This window comes from Poecilia latipinna, unplaced genomic scaffold (genome assembly GCF_001443285.1).
Source record: "Poecilia latipinna isolate Pla-1442-1.1 unplaced genomic scaffold, P_latipinna-1.0 Scaffold1852, whole genome shotgun sequence".
Taxonomy (NCBI): domain Eukaryota; kingdom Metazoa; phylum Chordata; class Actinopteri; order Cyprinodontiformes; family Poeciliidae; genus Poecilia; species Poecilia latipinna.
In genome coordinates this window covers 61,600-80,220 of record NW_015114468.1, presented here as the reverse complement: position 1 = coordinate 80,220, position 18,621 = coordinate 61,600, and the positions used below count along the sequence as shown (strand labels likewise).

At 37.5% G+C, this 18,621-nt stretch overlaps 1 protein-coding gene across 8 annotated transcripts in view; it reads left to right on the top strand.

Annotated features, from left to right (window-relative positions):
• Positions 1 to 18,621, top strand: part of LOC106934743 (multiple PDZ domain protein-like) — a 69,601-nt gene that overhangs the window by 26,009 nt on the left and 24,971 nt on the right. For all 8 annotated transcript variants that reach the window (XM_015014841.1, XM_015014838.1, XM_015014836.1 and 5 more), the window contains exons 19-23: positions 2,352 to 2,475; positions 9,534 to 9,732; positions 13,452 to 13,751; positions 16,317 to 16,514; positions 17,108 to 17,285. In XM_015014841.1, coding sequence (XP_014870327.1) covers positions 2,352 to 2,475; positions 9,534 to 9,732; positions 13,452 to 13,751; positions 16,317 to 16,514; positions 17,108 to 17,285 — 999 coding nt within the window. The remainder of the gene's footprint in view (positions 1 to 2,351; positions 2,476 to 9,533; positions 9,733 to 13,451; positions 13,752 to 16,316; positions 16,515 to 17,107; positions 17,286 to 18,621) is intronic.

Here is an 18,621-nt window from a genome sequence, read left to right as displayed (position 1 = left end):
CTTGTAAAATTTTGGTTTTGAAAAATAAAGAAAGGGAAAAAAAAAAAAAAAAAAAAAAAAAAAAAAAAAAACAATAGAACCACAGAGCTGACATCTCTCTACAATCAAACGCAATCCCTATTTGCATCCAGCTCCATCAACTTTGAAGGTGCATAATCCTTTCATCTAAAATCGCATCCATGTGTTGTCATTGTTCTTTCTTTTCTTTTTTTTGCTGACAAAGAAATTCATTTTTCCCTGTACAGAAAATATGCAATGCTTTCTCTGTTTTAGCTGCGTAAGCTCTGTTAAGATCAGTTTTATGTTTGCAGGAGGACAGAGTTTATGCAATGTACCTTAACCATAATAGTTATCATGATAATTTTCCAAGAAGTGAATTTACTTCATAACAGCACTCTAGAAATACAGCACAGGGAATATGCAGAACATTGAACTCCTCTTCATGTTGCATAAAAAAGTGTTGAGGGACAAGTTTCCTCAGGGTACCTGCTTTTCTCCTGAAGTTTTGCTCTAAAGTTGTATAGGAGATTGATTGATAGGTGCCTTTTTAAAACTCACATATCCTCAAAATATTATGTGTTGTTTTTTTTGTGTGTGTGTGTTTTTTTTTCCAACACAACCCACAAGTACCACTTAAAAAGTTCTCAAGCATTATTTTGTATTATTCAGGAATAATGGCTGTAATTATACAGTACTTTCAGCCATCATAGCTGGGTTATCTTTGCTTCCCAGTTTCAGTGTGCCGAGAAACATGAACCACTTTTCTTTTGTTCACTCCCTGTGCCTCATTCCAGTTCTCTTGTTTGCTGAGTCCATCACAGTTGAGACTGAAATAGTAACATAATCTTTTGTTGGGTGCCCCCAAAAACAGATAATCTTGTTGATGTTCACTGTATTTTCTCTTCAGGCTCGTGAGGTTTCTGCGTTTTATGCGATACTTACTAGTTGCTGCCGAATCACTTAACATAAAGAGGCGTTAGAGATTATATTTGTTTCAGTATACACTTCACATACACTATGACAAAAAACTTTGTTTTTCCCTTTATTTTATCTTTCATCTTGCAAAATCATTCATAGACTTTTTCCTATTTTGTCACATTACAACAATTTATTTATGTGATACACCAACATGCAGTAATATGTAACTGTGAAGTGGAAAGTCAATGATGCACAGAAATCATGTATTCAGCCTCTAACTTAACATATTGCTACAGTTACAGCTGCAAGTCGTATGTTTCTGTTGGTTTTACACCTCAAAAGACTAATTTTTTTCATTCTATCCTGTCTCTGACTGCATGTTTGTAGTTTTGTCCCATGTGAAATTGAACTGCTGCCTCAGTGTTCATGGTTTTGCAGCCTCTAACAGGGATTATAACATGGTTTCTTACAGGGCTGGCCAACTATGACCAGCTTTACAGTTCCTGTTGAAATATTGCAACTATATGTCATAATACTGTCATGTCTGTGGAACCATATACAGACAGGTGTGTGCCTTTTCAGATCAAGTCCAATCAACTTCAATTACCACAGGTGGACTTCACCTAAGTTTTTTCTGCACTGCCATATTTGTGTGTAGACTTTTGAGGAAAGAGATTAATTTAATACAGTTTGTGAAAAGACTGTAACATAACAAAATGTGGAAAAAGTGAAGCACTGAATTCTTTCCAGAGGCACCAAAAGTTTTCATTTTCAGACTATGGCTTGAACAGTGCTCCATGTTTTGTCCGAAGTTTGGGAAGTTGTTTTGTCCATGTTTAAACCTCTCAGCCACTTTCTCCCTGCCCTGTCTGTGTTCCTTAGTCTTCATGTTTTTTCTATAATGGGGGTTAAATTCAAATGTGTGCCCTCTTGCTGAGACTTTTGTGTGGAGAAATAATGAAAATATTTTTTCTTCCATTTCACCATTATTCTTAATAGTGGTGAAATTATTAGGAATAAATTAGCATAGATTTAATTTTTTTTGATTGAAATCTATAATTTCAATAAAATATAGATTTGTGATTGAAACGTGACAAAATATGAAAAGGTTCAAGAGAAACGAATTCAAGCTTCACAGGAGCCTGAATTCATATGTAAAATTAAAAGCATATCATTTTATTCTTTGTACAAAAGAACAAGTGTTCTTTGTTCAAAATGAGTGAGGAAGAAGAAAAATAATAATAATAAAAAAACTTACATTGATCAAGATCAATTTAAAAACAATTAAGTAAGTCTGGCTCCTTGGAAGCAAAATACAAAGACAGTAGCATGTCTATGCTCTAAAATGAATGCCAGTATCACATTTCATAAAACACTCACCCCACTCTCATGTTCTCACTCCCTCTTTTACACCCTTCTTGTCTTTCTCTTAGGAAAATCAGCTGCGTTATCGCTGCTGCGCAATGGAAGATGACGGTGGGCAGCAAGCTCCACCTCTGCCCCCTCGCACAAGCTTTGAGAGGACAATCACTGTTGTCCGGGGCAACCGTAGCCTTGGTATGTTCTCTGTCTTTCTCCTGGTGATGGTGTCCTGGTGTGTGTACGTTGCAGGCATGGCCTTGATGACACTAATTGGAGATGGTGATGACAACTGCGCCGAAGAGGATTGGTGACGTGATGTGTTCATCAAACCTGAGAAAGGAGATTATTTCTGTGTGGGGGCAGGATGTGTGTGTTTTGAATGAGAGAGTTAACATTTTTTTTAACACTTAAAAATGCTAACTAATAGTAAAGGTAATGAGAAGGTGCAGTGGCTCTCAGTACACACCTCTGTAAAATACCAAGTTTTTGTTATGTAAGAAATGAGACCATGTTTGTTTTTAAAGCTTTTTTCTACCTAAAGTGTAACATTTATTCTGCACAAGGTGCAATAACCTATTTGCATATGGCAACATCCTTAAGGTAAACCATCTTCTGATTTAATTAACCATTAAGTCATCTTGCGTTCACACCCTTCTTGAGTTGTATTGAATCTGATTAACCTGAAATTGGCTTTTCCTCACTTTTCCATGCTTGCTGGCTTTAGCTGTAGCAATAGCTTGCAGAGATGATACAGAGAGTCAGAAAGATGTGATTGTACAAAGGTATCAGTCAGGAAAAGGGTACATAAAGTTTCACTTTTATATACCTCTACTTGTGGGCATTTGCATCAAGGCACAAGGAGCACAGTCATCAACAAATAGAGAAAGCATGTGACAATAGCAACATTAGAAAATTCAGACAAAACAAAGCCTCGTGAATCTGCCAGGAGATAAGCAACAAGAATAAGGTTATGGTCAGGTGAAACAAAACTTTAAAATTTTGTCAAAATTCTAAAAGGTTCACACCATTGACCATCTAACGAGCGCCATCCTCACAGTCACAGTAAAACATTGTATCAGCAGGATAAAGGTTGGGGTTCCAGGCGGATCTAAGATTTTTGTCAAGGTGGTTGGATGAGATCTTGAACAGTTTTGGCCACAAACCCTGAGGTGCCTGCTGGAAAACTGATAGATTTTACTTCTCAGCATTGCTAAGACTTCTTCCAAATCTCTACAAAAATGGCAGGAAATTAGAAATTTGGAATGTCCAATTCTTAATTTAAAAGCATATATGTGGGGTGTCATGAATAGGGCTGTGTACAAGAAATGTCATCAAAAGCTGAGAGATTTTGAGAACGTTTGCAGAGTAGAGTGGTACAATGTTGGAAGGTCAATATGTGGGATGATGACAGACACCTACCTGCATCCTAAATTTAATCAAAAGCTGTTTTGGACAAAGTATTAGATTTAGGGTGTTTCACACTAATGCATCCTGGTTATTTCACCCTTTACTTTTTTCCTAACAGTTTTGTTTATTTTCCCGCTAAATTATATGGAATAAACCTCAGGTTACATGTGGAAAAAAATTTCTGATCACAAAAACCTGTTGCCTTTTAACAGGAGTGTGTACTTTCTTGAGAGACACTGTATATCTCAATGTCTGAATTAAACCCATACATTTTATATGACGGTGTTGATCAATTTAGACTTTTTGTTATCTACAAAATAAGAGATTTTTGTCTTAACTCCAGTTCCAGTGTTTGGCTGTCTTAACATGACAGGGAACCAGCAGAGTCAAAGCCAATCCTCCACTTTTGTCTAAAGACACTATGCAAAGTATAAGGAAACCAAGTCATTTGTATTCCGAATGCATGTGTTGATAAGGCTTTCGACTACCTACGTCTGTGTGTGCTTGAAGAGAGAGAGAGAGAAAAAGAAAGAGTTTGAAATTATGTAAATGTTTGTGGTAGAGAAAATCAAGGTCACAGTATCAGTGCACCCTTCTCATCGGTTATGATTGTTTGGATCCCCATGCTGATTTATTTAATGACACAGACTCTACTGGAAATTCAAACACACAAAGCACACACACACACATATCATCATATATATATATATATGTGTGTGTGTGCTTTGTGTAAAATACATATAAAAATATGTGGATCAGGAGTTTATGAGTGGTGATAAGCAAAAAGTTTGGGCATCCTTTAATATCCTTTGACATGCTTTGGGATTTTTGCTACTTTTTATTACAGAAATTCTACAAGACTTTGTGTACCAAGCTAAAATAGTTATTTTTATGGGAATCTCATGCTTCTGTGAGTTTACTGTATGTAAGTTGAGTTTATACATTTTTGGCTAAGGATTGATGGTCTGTTCAGTAGAACTTTATGTTTCACTGAGGTGTTTAATAGTCCAAGAAAACATCAGACTGTCAGGTCTTTCCACCACTCAGATATGACTATTTTTGCCCAACTCGGGGTTTTTTTTTGTTTGTTTGTTTGTTTCTTGTAGTCCTCACTGCAATCAGGCATGGGCAAGTTTCTGAAATTCACAGTTTGGTAATCTTGAAAGCATATACCACAGTATTGCACTATCATGATGTTAAGATAGACAATTAATACAAAAATGTAACAAATGACCTCACTGCTTTTCTTTCAAACAGGAAGATGAAATATTGATGAATAAGTTACAAACTGTTGAGAAGGACACACTTTTGAGTTTTGAGGCAACAAAACAAGACAAGATTTTAGGAGTATATCTAGGAAAACTAAAAATCCACCCATCCATCCATCACCTTATACTCTTATCCCTGATGGGATCGCCAGAGGTCCTGGTGCCTAGCTTCAGCGGTTGACGGGCGAGAGGCTGGGTTCACCCTGGACACGTCGCCAGTCCATCGCAAACTAAAAATCCCTACTTGTTTTTCTTTTGAACAATTAAGATTTCACAAATTGCGTTCTGTGTTTTACAGAATTGTACCTTAGTGTAGAATATTACAGTGGAAATTTGACTAGTTTGTATAATTTGGTATTAAGGTTGTCTAAATAGTGGCCCAAATGTTGAAAGAAATTTAGAAAATGCTTTATTTTTGTTAATTTCACAAATTTTGTATATCTCAATGTTTGCTTTAAATAATCTCTCCCTAGTGAAGTATTGTCCAGTTGTCCAATGTTGGATTAGAAATGATAAAATGCAGTCCTGATGTCCAAATAAAAACCTATGACACTATCATTTAACGTACAGATGGGGAGCTCCCAAGCAGATGCTACTTTTAGCTTTGTTAGCAGCTAAAAAAAAAGATTGCCAGTCTTTTTTTCTTTTTTTTTTACACTCCTTACAAATCAAATCTTGTCTGTTGCTCTTGTCACTGCCTCAAAAGACTGCCACAAACAATTTAAAAACAATGACGGCTCCTTCAAAGCTTTATTACATCGTGTTGTCAGCTCGCGTGGAAGCAGTCTTTATTTGCTAACTCTGTCGGTACAACAGGACAGTTCAAGAACTACTTACTCTTTCTCTTCAAAATAAGAGTCTAACACAAATGCAGCATTCCTAATAATAGCTTAGAATTACTTCACCAGAAAAGGTCACATGCTAGCACCAGCTGAAATTTACTTTGCAAGACACTCTTCACTTCAAAAAAAAAAAAAAATGCCTTTTTTTTTTTTATTGAGATCTCATCTTAATCTGAGGTGGTAGCTTTTAAGAATGACGTGTTCTCATTAGAAGGGGCAGTTCACCATAGAATACCTTTGTATCTTGGTAGACCTTGATACCGGGAACTGGCTAATGCCTATCTGCTGTGATCTGTTTGTACCACACAGAGCTTTAATTATTACAACCTAAATGTTTTTTTTTTATATAATTTTCTAAATATGAAAATATTTTCTAAATAATATAATTTTCTAAATATAATGTTGTTGTTTTTTTTTTTTATAATCCCCAAGTCTGAACAAGTCTGAGTTTTGCTCAGACTTTGGTGATTAAGATGCAAGGAAGATTTTCTTTAAGTGAATGATGAAGGTCAATGCCTGATTATTTAAGTCTTTTGAGTACTCCTACAATTTAATGTTGATTGTCCTTCCAGTCCCATGAGGTGTTCTTTGAGCAAGATTGGTATTTTCTTAAGCAAGAAAAATAGCTTTTGAACATAATAAACACTCTTCCATACCTTCCTGATTATTGAGATAAGGTCTCGTAAACTAGCATTTATGTACTTTTTCCAAATAACGGTATATTTGTTCCTACAAGCACTTCTTTGTTATGAATACTGGTGGGTCATGAGTCTAAAATTTCTCTAATTTTCCGGTGTTTTGTCTTAAGAAATGCGTGCATCATGATATTATGTTAGTATTTAGGTTTTTATGATAGAAGGTATAGCTTTAAAGAGTTGTTACAGTTTCTTGCAAAAGTATTTCTATTCCTTGAACTTTTATTTACAGTTTGTCACATTAAAGCCAGAAACATCAATGTACTTTGTACTAATTATGTGTGATAAAGTGTTTTGAACTGCCTAAAGCACTTTGAAGGCCGTTGTTGCTGAAGTGTGCTATAGAAATAAACTTGACTTGACAACACATTGGCCGTTAGTTTTGCACAGAAGAGAGTTGTCTGCATGGTTTTTACAACTAATGAAAAAATAATAATCTTGGATAGGTGTTAAAACTTGCCCTGTGCTTATTCCATCAGTTTCCCCATCACTTCTGACCAGAAAAGCATCCCTACACCATGTTTCATAGTTATGTTTTTTTTTTTTTTTTTTCCATCCCCCATAGTTTCTTCATTTTCATAAAATGCAAAACTTTTGGTCTCATTTGACCAAAGCACTTTCTTCCATGTGTTTGCTGTGTCCTCTACATGGATTGTGTCATACTGGAATCAGGGCCTCATGTGGCTTTTTTTTTTTTTTCAAGAATTGCTTCAGTCTTGCAACTCTTCTACCATAATTACTTCACTTTTAATACTTGTATCAGACCTGATTCATGAATCTCTGTGACAAGATTCAAGGAGTATAAATACTTTTGCATGGTGAAGTTTAATACTTTACGGTACCTCGTTCTACATCTTGGATATTTAAGTTCTTAGATTTAAAAACTAACCTGAGAGCTCAAATCTCTTATGATGCCTTTAAGTCTTTTGATGGTGCTTTTGTTCTTGTTTTGTCATTTAAATTTAGTTTTATGAAGCCCATAATATCTGTTATACATAACAGATATTATATGATTGTACATTTCATTGTACTACTATTTTAGGATAAGTTCACTTTCTCAATTAACAGAAATCCGCGGTCACAGAAATGCCCAAACCTTTGCTGGTCCACAGAGACAGGAAGAGATTTTATATTCATTGTATTTGAACAAAACCTGGTACCATATTGTTGTTTTTACTTGATCTGGTTGCCATGTGTAACTCTCTCCATAACCATATTAATGTCCAGCTTTGGGAATTTAAAACAACTTATTTTGCTTGTAGCAAAGAATGAACATACAGGTGCATAACAGCAAGTTTTAAGGAAAAAAGGTTTGAAAAACTAAGTCTTGTTCTTGCCTTGTTTATTTGACTATGCACCAATCATTACATGTTCTTAAATTTTCTAAGCAATTGCTGTAACACTTTTCCACTTGAGTCTTTTGAACTGTTAATATGTGCTGTTGAGCTTAAATCAAATGCTTTTGCATGTGAACTATTAATTTACTTATAATTATTAGAAATGCACCAATGAGAATTTTGCGACCCATTTCTGATTTGTGGAAAGTTTTGAAATATAGATTTCCCAAATTCCACTTTGTCTTTGATAAGTATAAAAATACTTTCTTCCATCCTTCCTTCAGAAAGCAACCTTCATTCATATTAGTAGCAGCTGCCACTACAAGGCAGCTTTTTAATATTTTAAAGCAACAAAATCTTTGCATTGTTTTGCAGATGTTATTAGCAGGTAGCATTATTAGCATCACCTGTATTTAGTAAAGAAAAAAGAAACTCTTTACCTCAACTCTGGGATTTCCAGAACACAAAATATATTTAAAGGTCCACTATGTTACATAACAGTTTAAAACTTAGAAGAATGAAACAGAGCAACCTTGATGTAATATTTTCAGCCTCCCTGTCATCTGCTGAAAGTGTTGCTCTTTCTCAATCTCTTACAGCCTCAGTAAACTGCAGATGTCTTGACATGTCATAATACAATATTTAGTTTAAATAGCTTTTTACTTTTTTTTTCTTTTATCTGTGTCTGCACTTTTAAACAACCCATTGATACTGAAAATGGCTCTGAGATTTCTTTCCTCAACAACAACAACCACGTCAAAAAGTGTTGCTGCTGAGGTGTATCTTTTAAGAATGATGTGTTCAAGAAAGGATTTTTAGATTCCTAAAAGAGCATCCAAATTTCGATGCCTGCTGCTTTTCTTGGTGCATCTCTATTAATTAAACATATAAGCACTTTTAGAGCTTGTAATATTAGATGTATTTTGATGCAGTGTTGTACTTCATCACCTCTAGAGTTGAAAACTTTAACTGTTATTTCTTTAGACTTCAGTCTTTGAAATGTGTATCTTTGGTTTGTCCTGTAAGTGGCAGTTGCTGTGTTCCCAAATTATTGTACTCCATGCACTATGATTGTATTGCAATTTGAATGTAATACCAAAAAAAAAGCAATAAACTATTTATTTAAGTAAAATTAAGCACAAAGTCATTTTTTTGACCAAGTTCAAATTTTGTACGACCATAGTGTTGTGGATGTGCTTCATTAGTAGCTAGCAGCACCTTAAACCAGCCTATCTAATCTGGCATAGCCTTCCCTCTCTACACCATGTTTAGGTGTGTGCATGAGGTGTGTGAGACCTGATTTACCTACTTCTGCCTGTTTGCATTAATGACTCGTTAGCGTAATCCACCTAGTGTCCAAACTGCTAACGCCAAAGTCGGGTGTTTGTGCGAATGGCAAGTGTCACTCCTCCAGTCACCTGTGCCCATCTGCCCTCTGTGAGCACGAGTGTGTGTGATTGCATTAATGCAATTTATGCGAGTGAGAGTGTGAAGGATGCTGCCGTGCAAATGTCAAGCATATGTGGCCATGTCTGTGTGCTAATCTGCCTCGTGTCTGTCTTGATTATACTGATTATTGCAGCAGTCAGGTGTTTGTTTGGGCACATGTCTGTTTGGCGTGCAGTCAGAGCAGTCTTGGCCTATCCTCTACTCACCCATGCTTCTGTGTGCTTCTGTGTGATGTGTTTGTGCGCCTGTTGGCAGGGATGTCGGTGAGTGCTATCAAGGACGGCACAGGCATGCTGGTCCGGAGCGTGGTCCAGGGGGGCTCTGTTTGCCAGGATGGCAGACTGGGGGTGGGGGATGTCATCTTGGCCATAAATGGAGAACTTGCCTCAAATCTGAGCAGCGCCCAGGCCAGGTCCATGCTCCGCAGGCACTCTGTCATAGGGCCAGAGATGAGGTGAGAAGTGTCTCTTGCCCACAACACTGTTAAACTGTTATTAGCTAATTAAAAAAACAAACAACTTGTACATCATCTACTTATATAAAGGAATAAATAATCTTTTATTTAAACTTACTTGACACTTTAGATGAAATTTACTGACAATATTTAATTTTTAATTTAGAAAATAAAATGTATGCCTTCACGGAGCATGCCTTTGTACATCTGAGTCATTCTATATTGTTTTTGAGTTAATTAGTTATTTAATTTAATGTAATACAATTATAAATAAATAAATAAAAGCCCCCAAGGTTTTCAAAGTTCAAAAATCTTATCCATACAATCCAATGTATTTCCATGTTCAAGGTAATTAGAATTGCACGACCACAGCATATATATTACTGAAATAAAAATGTTGTTTGGTTTACAAAATACTTAACAGATAAAACAATGGTCTGATGTAAAATGCTTCACATAGAGTTTAGTCTGCGGGTGCTGTGCGTTTGGGTTGTTTTGGATGGTGATCTCAGTAGGAGTTACGGCGATTCCTGAGAGTGTCTCTCAAATTCTTAGACCCATTTAACAGCTTCATACTGCAAGTAAAACATTGACTCTTCAGAACACCACACAACCCTAAAAAAATATAAAAATGAATTATCCCTTTAAGCTATCACAAATTAATACTAATAAATCATAAATAATGTGTAAATCATTTAAATGTGCTTATTGCTCAGAGCCTTGGGTACAAATGCAAAGCGATTACTCATTGCTTTTCCAGTTATTTACATCTCTTAAAGATTTTAGAGGGTTCCGGTTTGAGAACCATGTAGTGGTATGCAGTCAATTATTCCCACGAAGTCAACATATTAGGTTGACCATTTCCATGATTTGAATGACTGCATTACTCCTATGGTTAATCTAAGTGTGCACTATGCAGAGCACAACAATCTTCATTGCATTATTATAGACAAATAATGTTTCACTTATTGCAGCCAAATCTGACTGAGGCGATACAGTCATGTTCAGTTTAGATGATGAAATTCTTAAAGACTGCCTGAGGAAAAACTGGCTACATTATCACTTGTTTCAGCATCAGCAATTATGGCTCCACATTGAAAAAGCTTGTTTGGCTGATTGGGGATGTGCTCCACCTCCACTATCCCTCTGCCCTGTTAAACACCTACTCACATTCTCTCTCTGCATCGCTCTCCCCTGCTTTTAAAGGCATCACACACACACAAGCACACACAAAAGCATTCAGTGGCCTAACCTCCAAAAACACCCTCTTCCTGCTATGGGAAATATTTCTGAATAATTCATCTCTCATCTCACCTTGAACAGTGTACCTCTGAATAAAGGAGCGTTTTAAAGAGTCTCTCATGCACACACTGCACACAGAATACACACACTGATGAACACACACATGTTTTTTTTTCTTTCTTTCTTTCTCCACGTACACACAGAAACACTCAACTCCACACACACGCACACACACACACACACACATGCTCTCTTTGCCTCCTTCTGACAGCACTTCAGACAATCTAAAAGCAAGTGGAGGCAGTTGAGTTGCTTTGGCAGCGAGAGAGTGAGGCACGCAGAAGGATGAGGGCTTGTCACTATCAAACTGCGTCTTTTGAGACAAGACAAGCTGTCCGCACGGTTCAGTCACAACAGCTTAGCACTGAAAACGTAAAGATTCAAAATACCTTCATGAATTAAGGAAGATTTGAGCAACTGTTTTCTATTACTCTTTACAGTAATGTATGATAGCATAAGTGTATAGTACAAGTGCAATGAGGCATTATTGAATTCATAAATTTATTGTCATAAAAAGAAAAAGATCTTAGCTCTGTTGAATTAGAATCCCCCTCCCTCCCCCCACCCCCCTTTTTGGGAAGGTTGTAAAATTAACTTTTTTGATTTCATTGACCAGGAAAATGACAATTGAACATGATGACATTATTTAATACAGTGTTTTGTATAAGTGTTACTATTCCTAAAACTTCATGTTTTGTAATTTTATGACTTTCATCTACAGTGGAACTAAAACGATACATGGTTTTCACAAAATTTCGTGACAAATAAAATCTGAAAAGTGTGGTGAGAATTTGTAACCAGTTCCCTTAATTCTGACAGGACGAAAAATAACCAACCACCTGCTTTCAGCAGTTGCATAATTAGTACAGTAAATGGAATCCACCATTGTATGATCTGATTTCAGTTCAAAACCAGCTACTATACACAGATCTCAGAGGTTTGTTAGAGAAGATCTATGAGCAAACAACATCACAAAAACCAAGGAACATCAGACAGGTCGGAGAGAATGTTGCGCAGAAGCTTAAAGCAGTTTTAAGTCTTCTGATAATGTGGCTAACCACAACAAGAGGTGAACCTTGCCCAGATTAGGGATATCAGTGCACCATCGTGGAGCCAGGCCTGTGGGAGAGCTCACAAGACTCAGTTCAAAGAAGCTACAGGAAGCCCCCTCTGCCTGGGCCCACCACCTGCAGATAGGAATATCAGGATCAGGTGCCGCGCAAAGTGGGAGGAAGGAAGGTGAGGGCCGGAACCCTTGGTTTGGTCATTTCCTGTTGGTATAATCCGGCTTTAGGGAGATGGAATGTCACCTCTCTGACAAGTACGGAGCCAGAGCTAATGTGTGAGGTTGAGTGGCACACGCTAGAAACAGTTGAACTCATGAGACAAGTCAAAGTGAGGCTCAGTAGTGTTTATTTCATGTGCCTGTATGATCTATCTACAATGCCTGAGCATGCATGTGATGAGGCGACGGATGTTCTCCTGAGGGATCTCATCTCAGATCTGGATTTTTTTTTAAAAACAAAACAAGGAATGCTATGTCTGGAGACAATAATGCCTTGTACCATCTTTGAACCTGTTCAAAGGGGAACATGGGAATGTTGCTCAATTAACAGAACATGACGTATCTGTCGCAAGAGGTTGAATGCCAATCAGGCCACATCAGACTCAGCATGCCACACAGCCTTCAGTACAGACCTATAATTATCTCAAGTTGACAAGTGAAATGCTGTTGCTAGTGGTTCTCTCAGTTTGCACAGTAAAACCCCTGTGGATGGTCCAGAATGTGTCATTTTAGCAAACAGCGTGGGATATATGTCAATCATGTGCTCATTGAACTCTAATGGCTTCTCAAATATCTATAGAGCATTGTGTGGTTGCAAAAATATTCTCACTGCTTGAACCTTTTCAACCTTCAGTTTACTTTTGTGGGATTCTATTTCTAATTATTATGAGAAGAAATAATGCTACATAGTCCTCAAATGTTTTCACAAATAAAAAGCTTAAAAGATGTGCATTTGTATTTAACCCCTCGCCCCCAAAAGTCAGGCAACCTAATGAAACATTTGATTCATTTACTCATAGAATTACCAGATTATTTTACCAGATTATTTATCAAAGGACTGTTGTGGTCACCAACTGTAAGGATTTCTGGAAGTCAACAAAATGCCACAATGTCTATGAAATAAAACATGTAAATTATACTTTGAGTCTTAGAAATAAAAAAAATATATAAATAAATTATGTTCATCAAGGCCTAATATCTACTTATTGATCTTTTCAACTATTTTTGTTCTCACTAAAGAAAAATAACTTTTTCCGAACTAATGGTGACGTTTACACAGTACGCAAGCTTCCTTGTCAGTTTTACTTGACTATATATATATTTTTTTTCCCCTACCTAACCCTGCTTTCAGGATAACCTATGTTCCAGCTCATCAGGTGGACGAGCACCGAACCCGTCTGGGTTTGCCTCCTCTGGCGTCCATCTCAACAGACAGTCCATCTTCTTCGCCCACCCTACCTACCTTTGAGCCTGAGTCGGTCTCAGTCAGATCCTCCTGTCCTCCGGCTTCATCAGCGCTCAGATTGTCTGCCTCGGTCAAATACAAAACAACAGCAGCTCCAGAGCCACCCACAGTCAGGGCCACTGTTTCATTCAAAGCCTTCAGAGGGCCAGCCGTAGTCCCCACCATCACCCTAGCCTCAGACACAAGGTAATGTAAGACAGAGAGAGAGAGTTCTGCCTTTTATTTGTGATCATCCAATCCTTACCACCTTTTCATTGAGATCAATTTACAATTTTTATCTAACACTTGCTGAATAATGTTAGTCACTGGGGCATGATACGGGTACCTGGAAAACTAAAAACACTTATTTCAGAGACTTATTGCTTCAAGGCGATGGTGTGGACCAAAGCATCCGGTTCCATTCTTTATTAGAATAAGTTGACATGAATAAAATTAAATAAACGTGACATTATAAGTTATTTAATTTAACAACCTAACACACTTCAGGCGGAGTACAACATCAGAGATCTCACATGCACCTTGGTTCTTCTAATTAACATTTATGAAAACAGAACGACTCCACAATTGAGTCAATACTCCTTCTGCACCAAAGTTATGGGACTGCAAATACGGCATATCTAATATTTGAAAAAGATCCAACATCTGTCACTTTAATTAACCGCATAGGTGAGAAAACACTGCCACAGGATGTAGCCAGCTTTATTGTTCCAGTCGGTATTTCTTCCTCTCCGTTCTTCTCCGTGTTGAATCCCTGAGTTATATTTAGCTGTTCGTGTGTGGATCTCAGAGCCGACTGTCAGCAAGAATGAATCGTTTCGCTTCTGTTTGTTCCTGTTTTCACTTTTCTTCTCCCTGCCGTCATCCGTTACTCCCTGCAATCTTTTCTTCATTTTTATCTTTCAATCATGTCTGTCTGTTCTTCTGCTATGTGTCTGCATCCGTCTTTCATCTCACCCTCACTCTTCTGTGTTTGCTTCCTCGTTGTGTGTCTCTCCTCCCAGTCTGGTTGCTGCCGTCTTCTCCCAGTCGCCCTCTCAGTCCTGCTAGGATCATTTGTTCTGCTTTCTTCTGAGCATTAACTGGCTACGGGCTTGTGTGATGGCGCATCCTCGGCTCTTATTACAGCCGCGCACCGTTAAACATATTCATGAAAATATCTGCCTTTCTCTTACTCTTTCTCCCACACTCACACAAACTCGGTGCACGCGCTGTCAACAGAGATACTGTACGCATTAGCACACACCCACACACACACCTCAAGACACAACCTTGTTGTGACTTCACTGGGAGAAAATAAATATTTTCAGGGCTATTTGCACTTTAATCAGTGTATTTTCTCAAGGCTCAACAATATAATTCAGTTTCAACCTTTGTGACTTGTAAAGGAGTAAATAACTGCTTGAAAATGTTGTCTTGCGATCACTGTGTGCAAATTTATCTGCTATCACTATCATTGGTTTTTATGTGTATATATATATATATATATATATATATATATATATATATATATATATATATATATATATTAAACCGCAAATTGCTATTACAATAATAATCATGGGGCCCGTTTTATTCAGCAAAAATGCAATTACTCTTATGATGATGTGATAATAATTTTATTTTTATTGTTATTATTAACAGTGCTACTAGATGTGTAAGTTTGGAGGATGAGACACTTATAGAGAGACAGAGAGATGTAAAATTAAGGAAAATTGCTTGACTGCTTATTTCCTTGTCATATCAGTGATTTGGCAGTAATTGCTTTATTGTTGGAAAGCCTGTTTTTGTGCATTTCAAAGGTACGACATTTGATTAGGAAGTTATTTGCATTTGTGGGTTGAGCAGTACAGTTGAGCATTTGGGTTACCCATGGAGATGGACCTCACATTTTTGAAAACTTTGAGCTGAACAATTTTGTTTTTCACTTGACAAATTTGAAATTAATGTAACTCACCCTTATGCTGTTTACTGGTTCTCTACACCATGTTTTGTGATTTTCGTCATCTAATGGTACTAGAAAATAATCCAAATTATTCCAAATAACTGCCAAAACTTTGTTTTGCTAAACACAGCTTGACGTTGTCCTCTCTGTATAGATCAGTCAAACCAACTGAATGTTGTAAGAGCCATACTCACAGATTCTGTCAACATGTGAGGGACCAAAACTCATAAAAGCAAGGATTTAACCAGTTTTGCAGCTGGTCATGTTCCCTTCTGCGTTGAGTGAGTCCAGAATATAGCTACATTTAAGATGTGATGCTCTTTATTGGTTGCTGAAATATCTCTATTTTTTTTTTCACTGCCTTAAGCTCTTGTTTGGAATAAAGTGGATTACTTAATGCTGTTTTAAAATGCTAAAAATGTAAGATTTAAACCACTAACTGATTTCATAACTTGACATTGAAATGGCTTGTTTGTACCTCCTAATATTTTGAGCTTTTTGTAGTCTTGCCCAAAGCTGCTCAGCTCACAAAATTGGGGAGACAGCTAATAATTATAGAATTGACAGAGGTAATGGTTGTTGGACATCACATTGTCTGTAAATTCTCAAAATTACTGTTTGAAACCTATTGACATATAATTTGGAGCACACAGTTGACATTTAATTTGGATGACACATAACATGCTTCACAGCATCATTTTTAAAATGCTATTTTTCCCCCCAAAGCATTTAAATGATTTGCAATCAGTTTCACTCTGTTTTTGTTTTTTGTTTTTTTCCCCTCTGGGTGTCTTTTCTCCTACCACCAGCTGGCAGATTCCAAAATCCCTCCAAAGACCTCCAAATAGCAAAGTGAAGGAAACGGATGCAAAGGAGAGAGCAGACGAAACAAACGAAGGTGTAAAAGTAAAAAACCCACAAGTGAAAATAAAGGTTGATGGTAAAGAAGGGGTTTATAATGAAGAGGTCTGCTCCCATGCAGCCTGGTCTTGGGATCAGCCTAAAAGGTCAGTAATTCCCTGTGTTCAGCTTCACTTGTCTGATGCTTTTAAACCAATTCCCAGGATGCTTTTCATGGCGTTCTGTGTTAGGGAAGGTTTACAGAATCCAAGAGGGCTCCAATTACGTTCACAGTGGTCTTAGAACAACAGCACAGCAGATTTTTTTTTTTCATGCAACATCTTTTCTTGAGATTTGGAGAAAGTAACTGCTTTACCATCTTCTGTTTATTGTGTTTGTGCCACTTGGATAAATCACGTAATATACGCGGTGCACACACACACACACACACACACACGCACACACACACACACACACACACACACACACACACCAAATTATTGTTCATGTGGCTTCCTGTGAGAAACAATATGTTTTTGTTTTCACTTAATCTTTGGAATATAATCCCCAGTGGTAAGCAGAGAATACAGGGAAACGGAATGTTTGCAAAAAAAAAAAAATAATAATAATAATAAGAGTATACAAATCGGATTAATTCTATTGCTTTTTTTTTTTTTTTGCAGCGGTGTGTTGAGCACACCTCTAGTTTTTAGAGGGATAATGAGCTGTTCAGTATCTGCCTCCTTCCTCTGTGTAACAGTGTGCAGCTGACTCGAGCACCGGGCCAATCGCTGGGTATCAGCATTATGGGAGGCAGAGGCATGGGCCGCAGACTGAGCAGTGGAGAGATGATGAGGGGTGTCTTCATCAAGCACATCAGCCCCGACAGCCCTGCAGCACTTAATGGCACCCTTAGAGTTGGGGACAGGATACTGGAGGTTTGTGTGCATGCGTGTGTGTGTGTGTGTGTGTCCTTGAAGGTTACACATTTAGAAGTCAAGAAGTGGTTGTAATAAAGTAACTACATAGCACAATATTTAAAAAAATGAAACAATTGGAAGTGAGACTAAATGGATGGAGGAAGGCACCCAAGGTAAAATTGAGGGGGGAGTCAAACATCTGACTGGAGTGCGGTAATTAAAATCATTCTAAATTTATATCTTATATATCAACCATCACTGTGGGAATAAAATATGACCTCTTTAAATGAGTCAAGATGTGGTTTGTAAAACTGTTAGTTTCAGAAATGTCCTTGTTGACGAGTATGATCCAAGAACGGCGATGCGTGTCCGAGTTAACAGAGCGGCTACTGTAACTTGGATAACATTTTTTTTTCTTTCTATACAAGTGGATGGCTGCAGAATGCACATGTTCAGCCTTGAGGCAAAGAGGTGATAACAGCAGAAGACCATGTCAGGTTCCACTCGCATCAGCTGAATAAAACAGACACAAACATCTGAGGCAGCTGTGAGCACGGACTCAACAACAACATTTATTTTTCTTGTCAAGTATCGTAAAGTAAAACAAAAGCATTTTGCATTTAGGAACAGAGTACACACCACTTATCCCTGAATATATGGATGTGAGTTCTCATGGTTACCCAAAGCTCTATGATTGGTTGTTCAGCTCCTATCTGAAGAAACCACTTTGGAAGTGAAATCCTCTTCTGAGCTCGAGTCAGTGGATTTAACTCACAACTTGTCAGAACATTTTCTTACCAGTCCCAGGAGAAGAGTTTATCCATTTCCACAAGCATGGTTGTGTCAAATGTTCTTTTTCTCAACATCGAGCACTTGTCTTTTTCTGATGTGGAAAGGACTAGATATTTACCTGTTTGTAAATTAAAATCTGGTCTGCACCATTACTGGGAATACCTACCCCACAAGGAGGAGGGAGGGGAGGGCGTAGAAGTAGAGGTGATCCCTCGGAAGAAGTTGGGACTATTACGTCAGTCTGGTTCATGTCTGCTGTTTCTTACCAGCACCTGTGACAGAACGCCCCACTGCCCACCCTGTGAAGTGTGGGCTTATTCTATCATTTCCACCAGTCATTCACATCCCTGTTTTATAACGTCTCACATAAAACACAAGTGGCTTTCACAACCAGGAAGCACAGTCCATTTCTACAGGCATGTGCAGAACTTCACATAAACACACGTAATAACTCCAGAATGTCGGGTACATGTAAAAAAAAAAAAAAAAAAAAAACACAAAAACAAACACAACCACAAGAAACCATTATTGGCCAAAACTTTGCAGTTGGACTTTTTAGAAT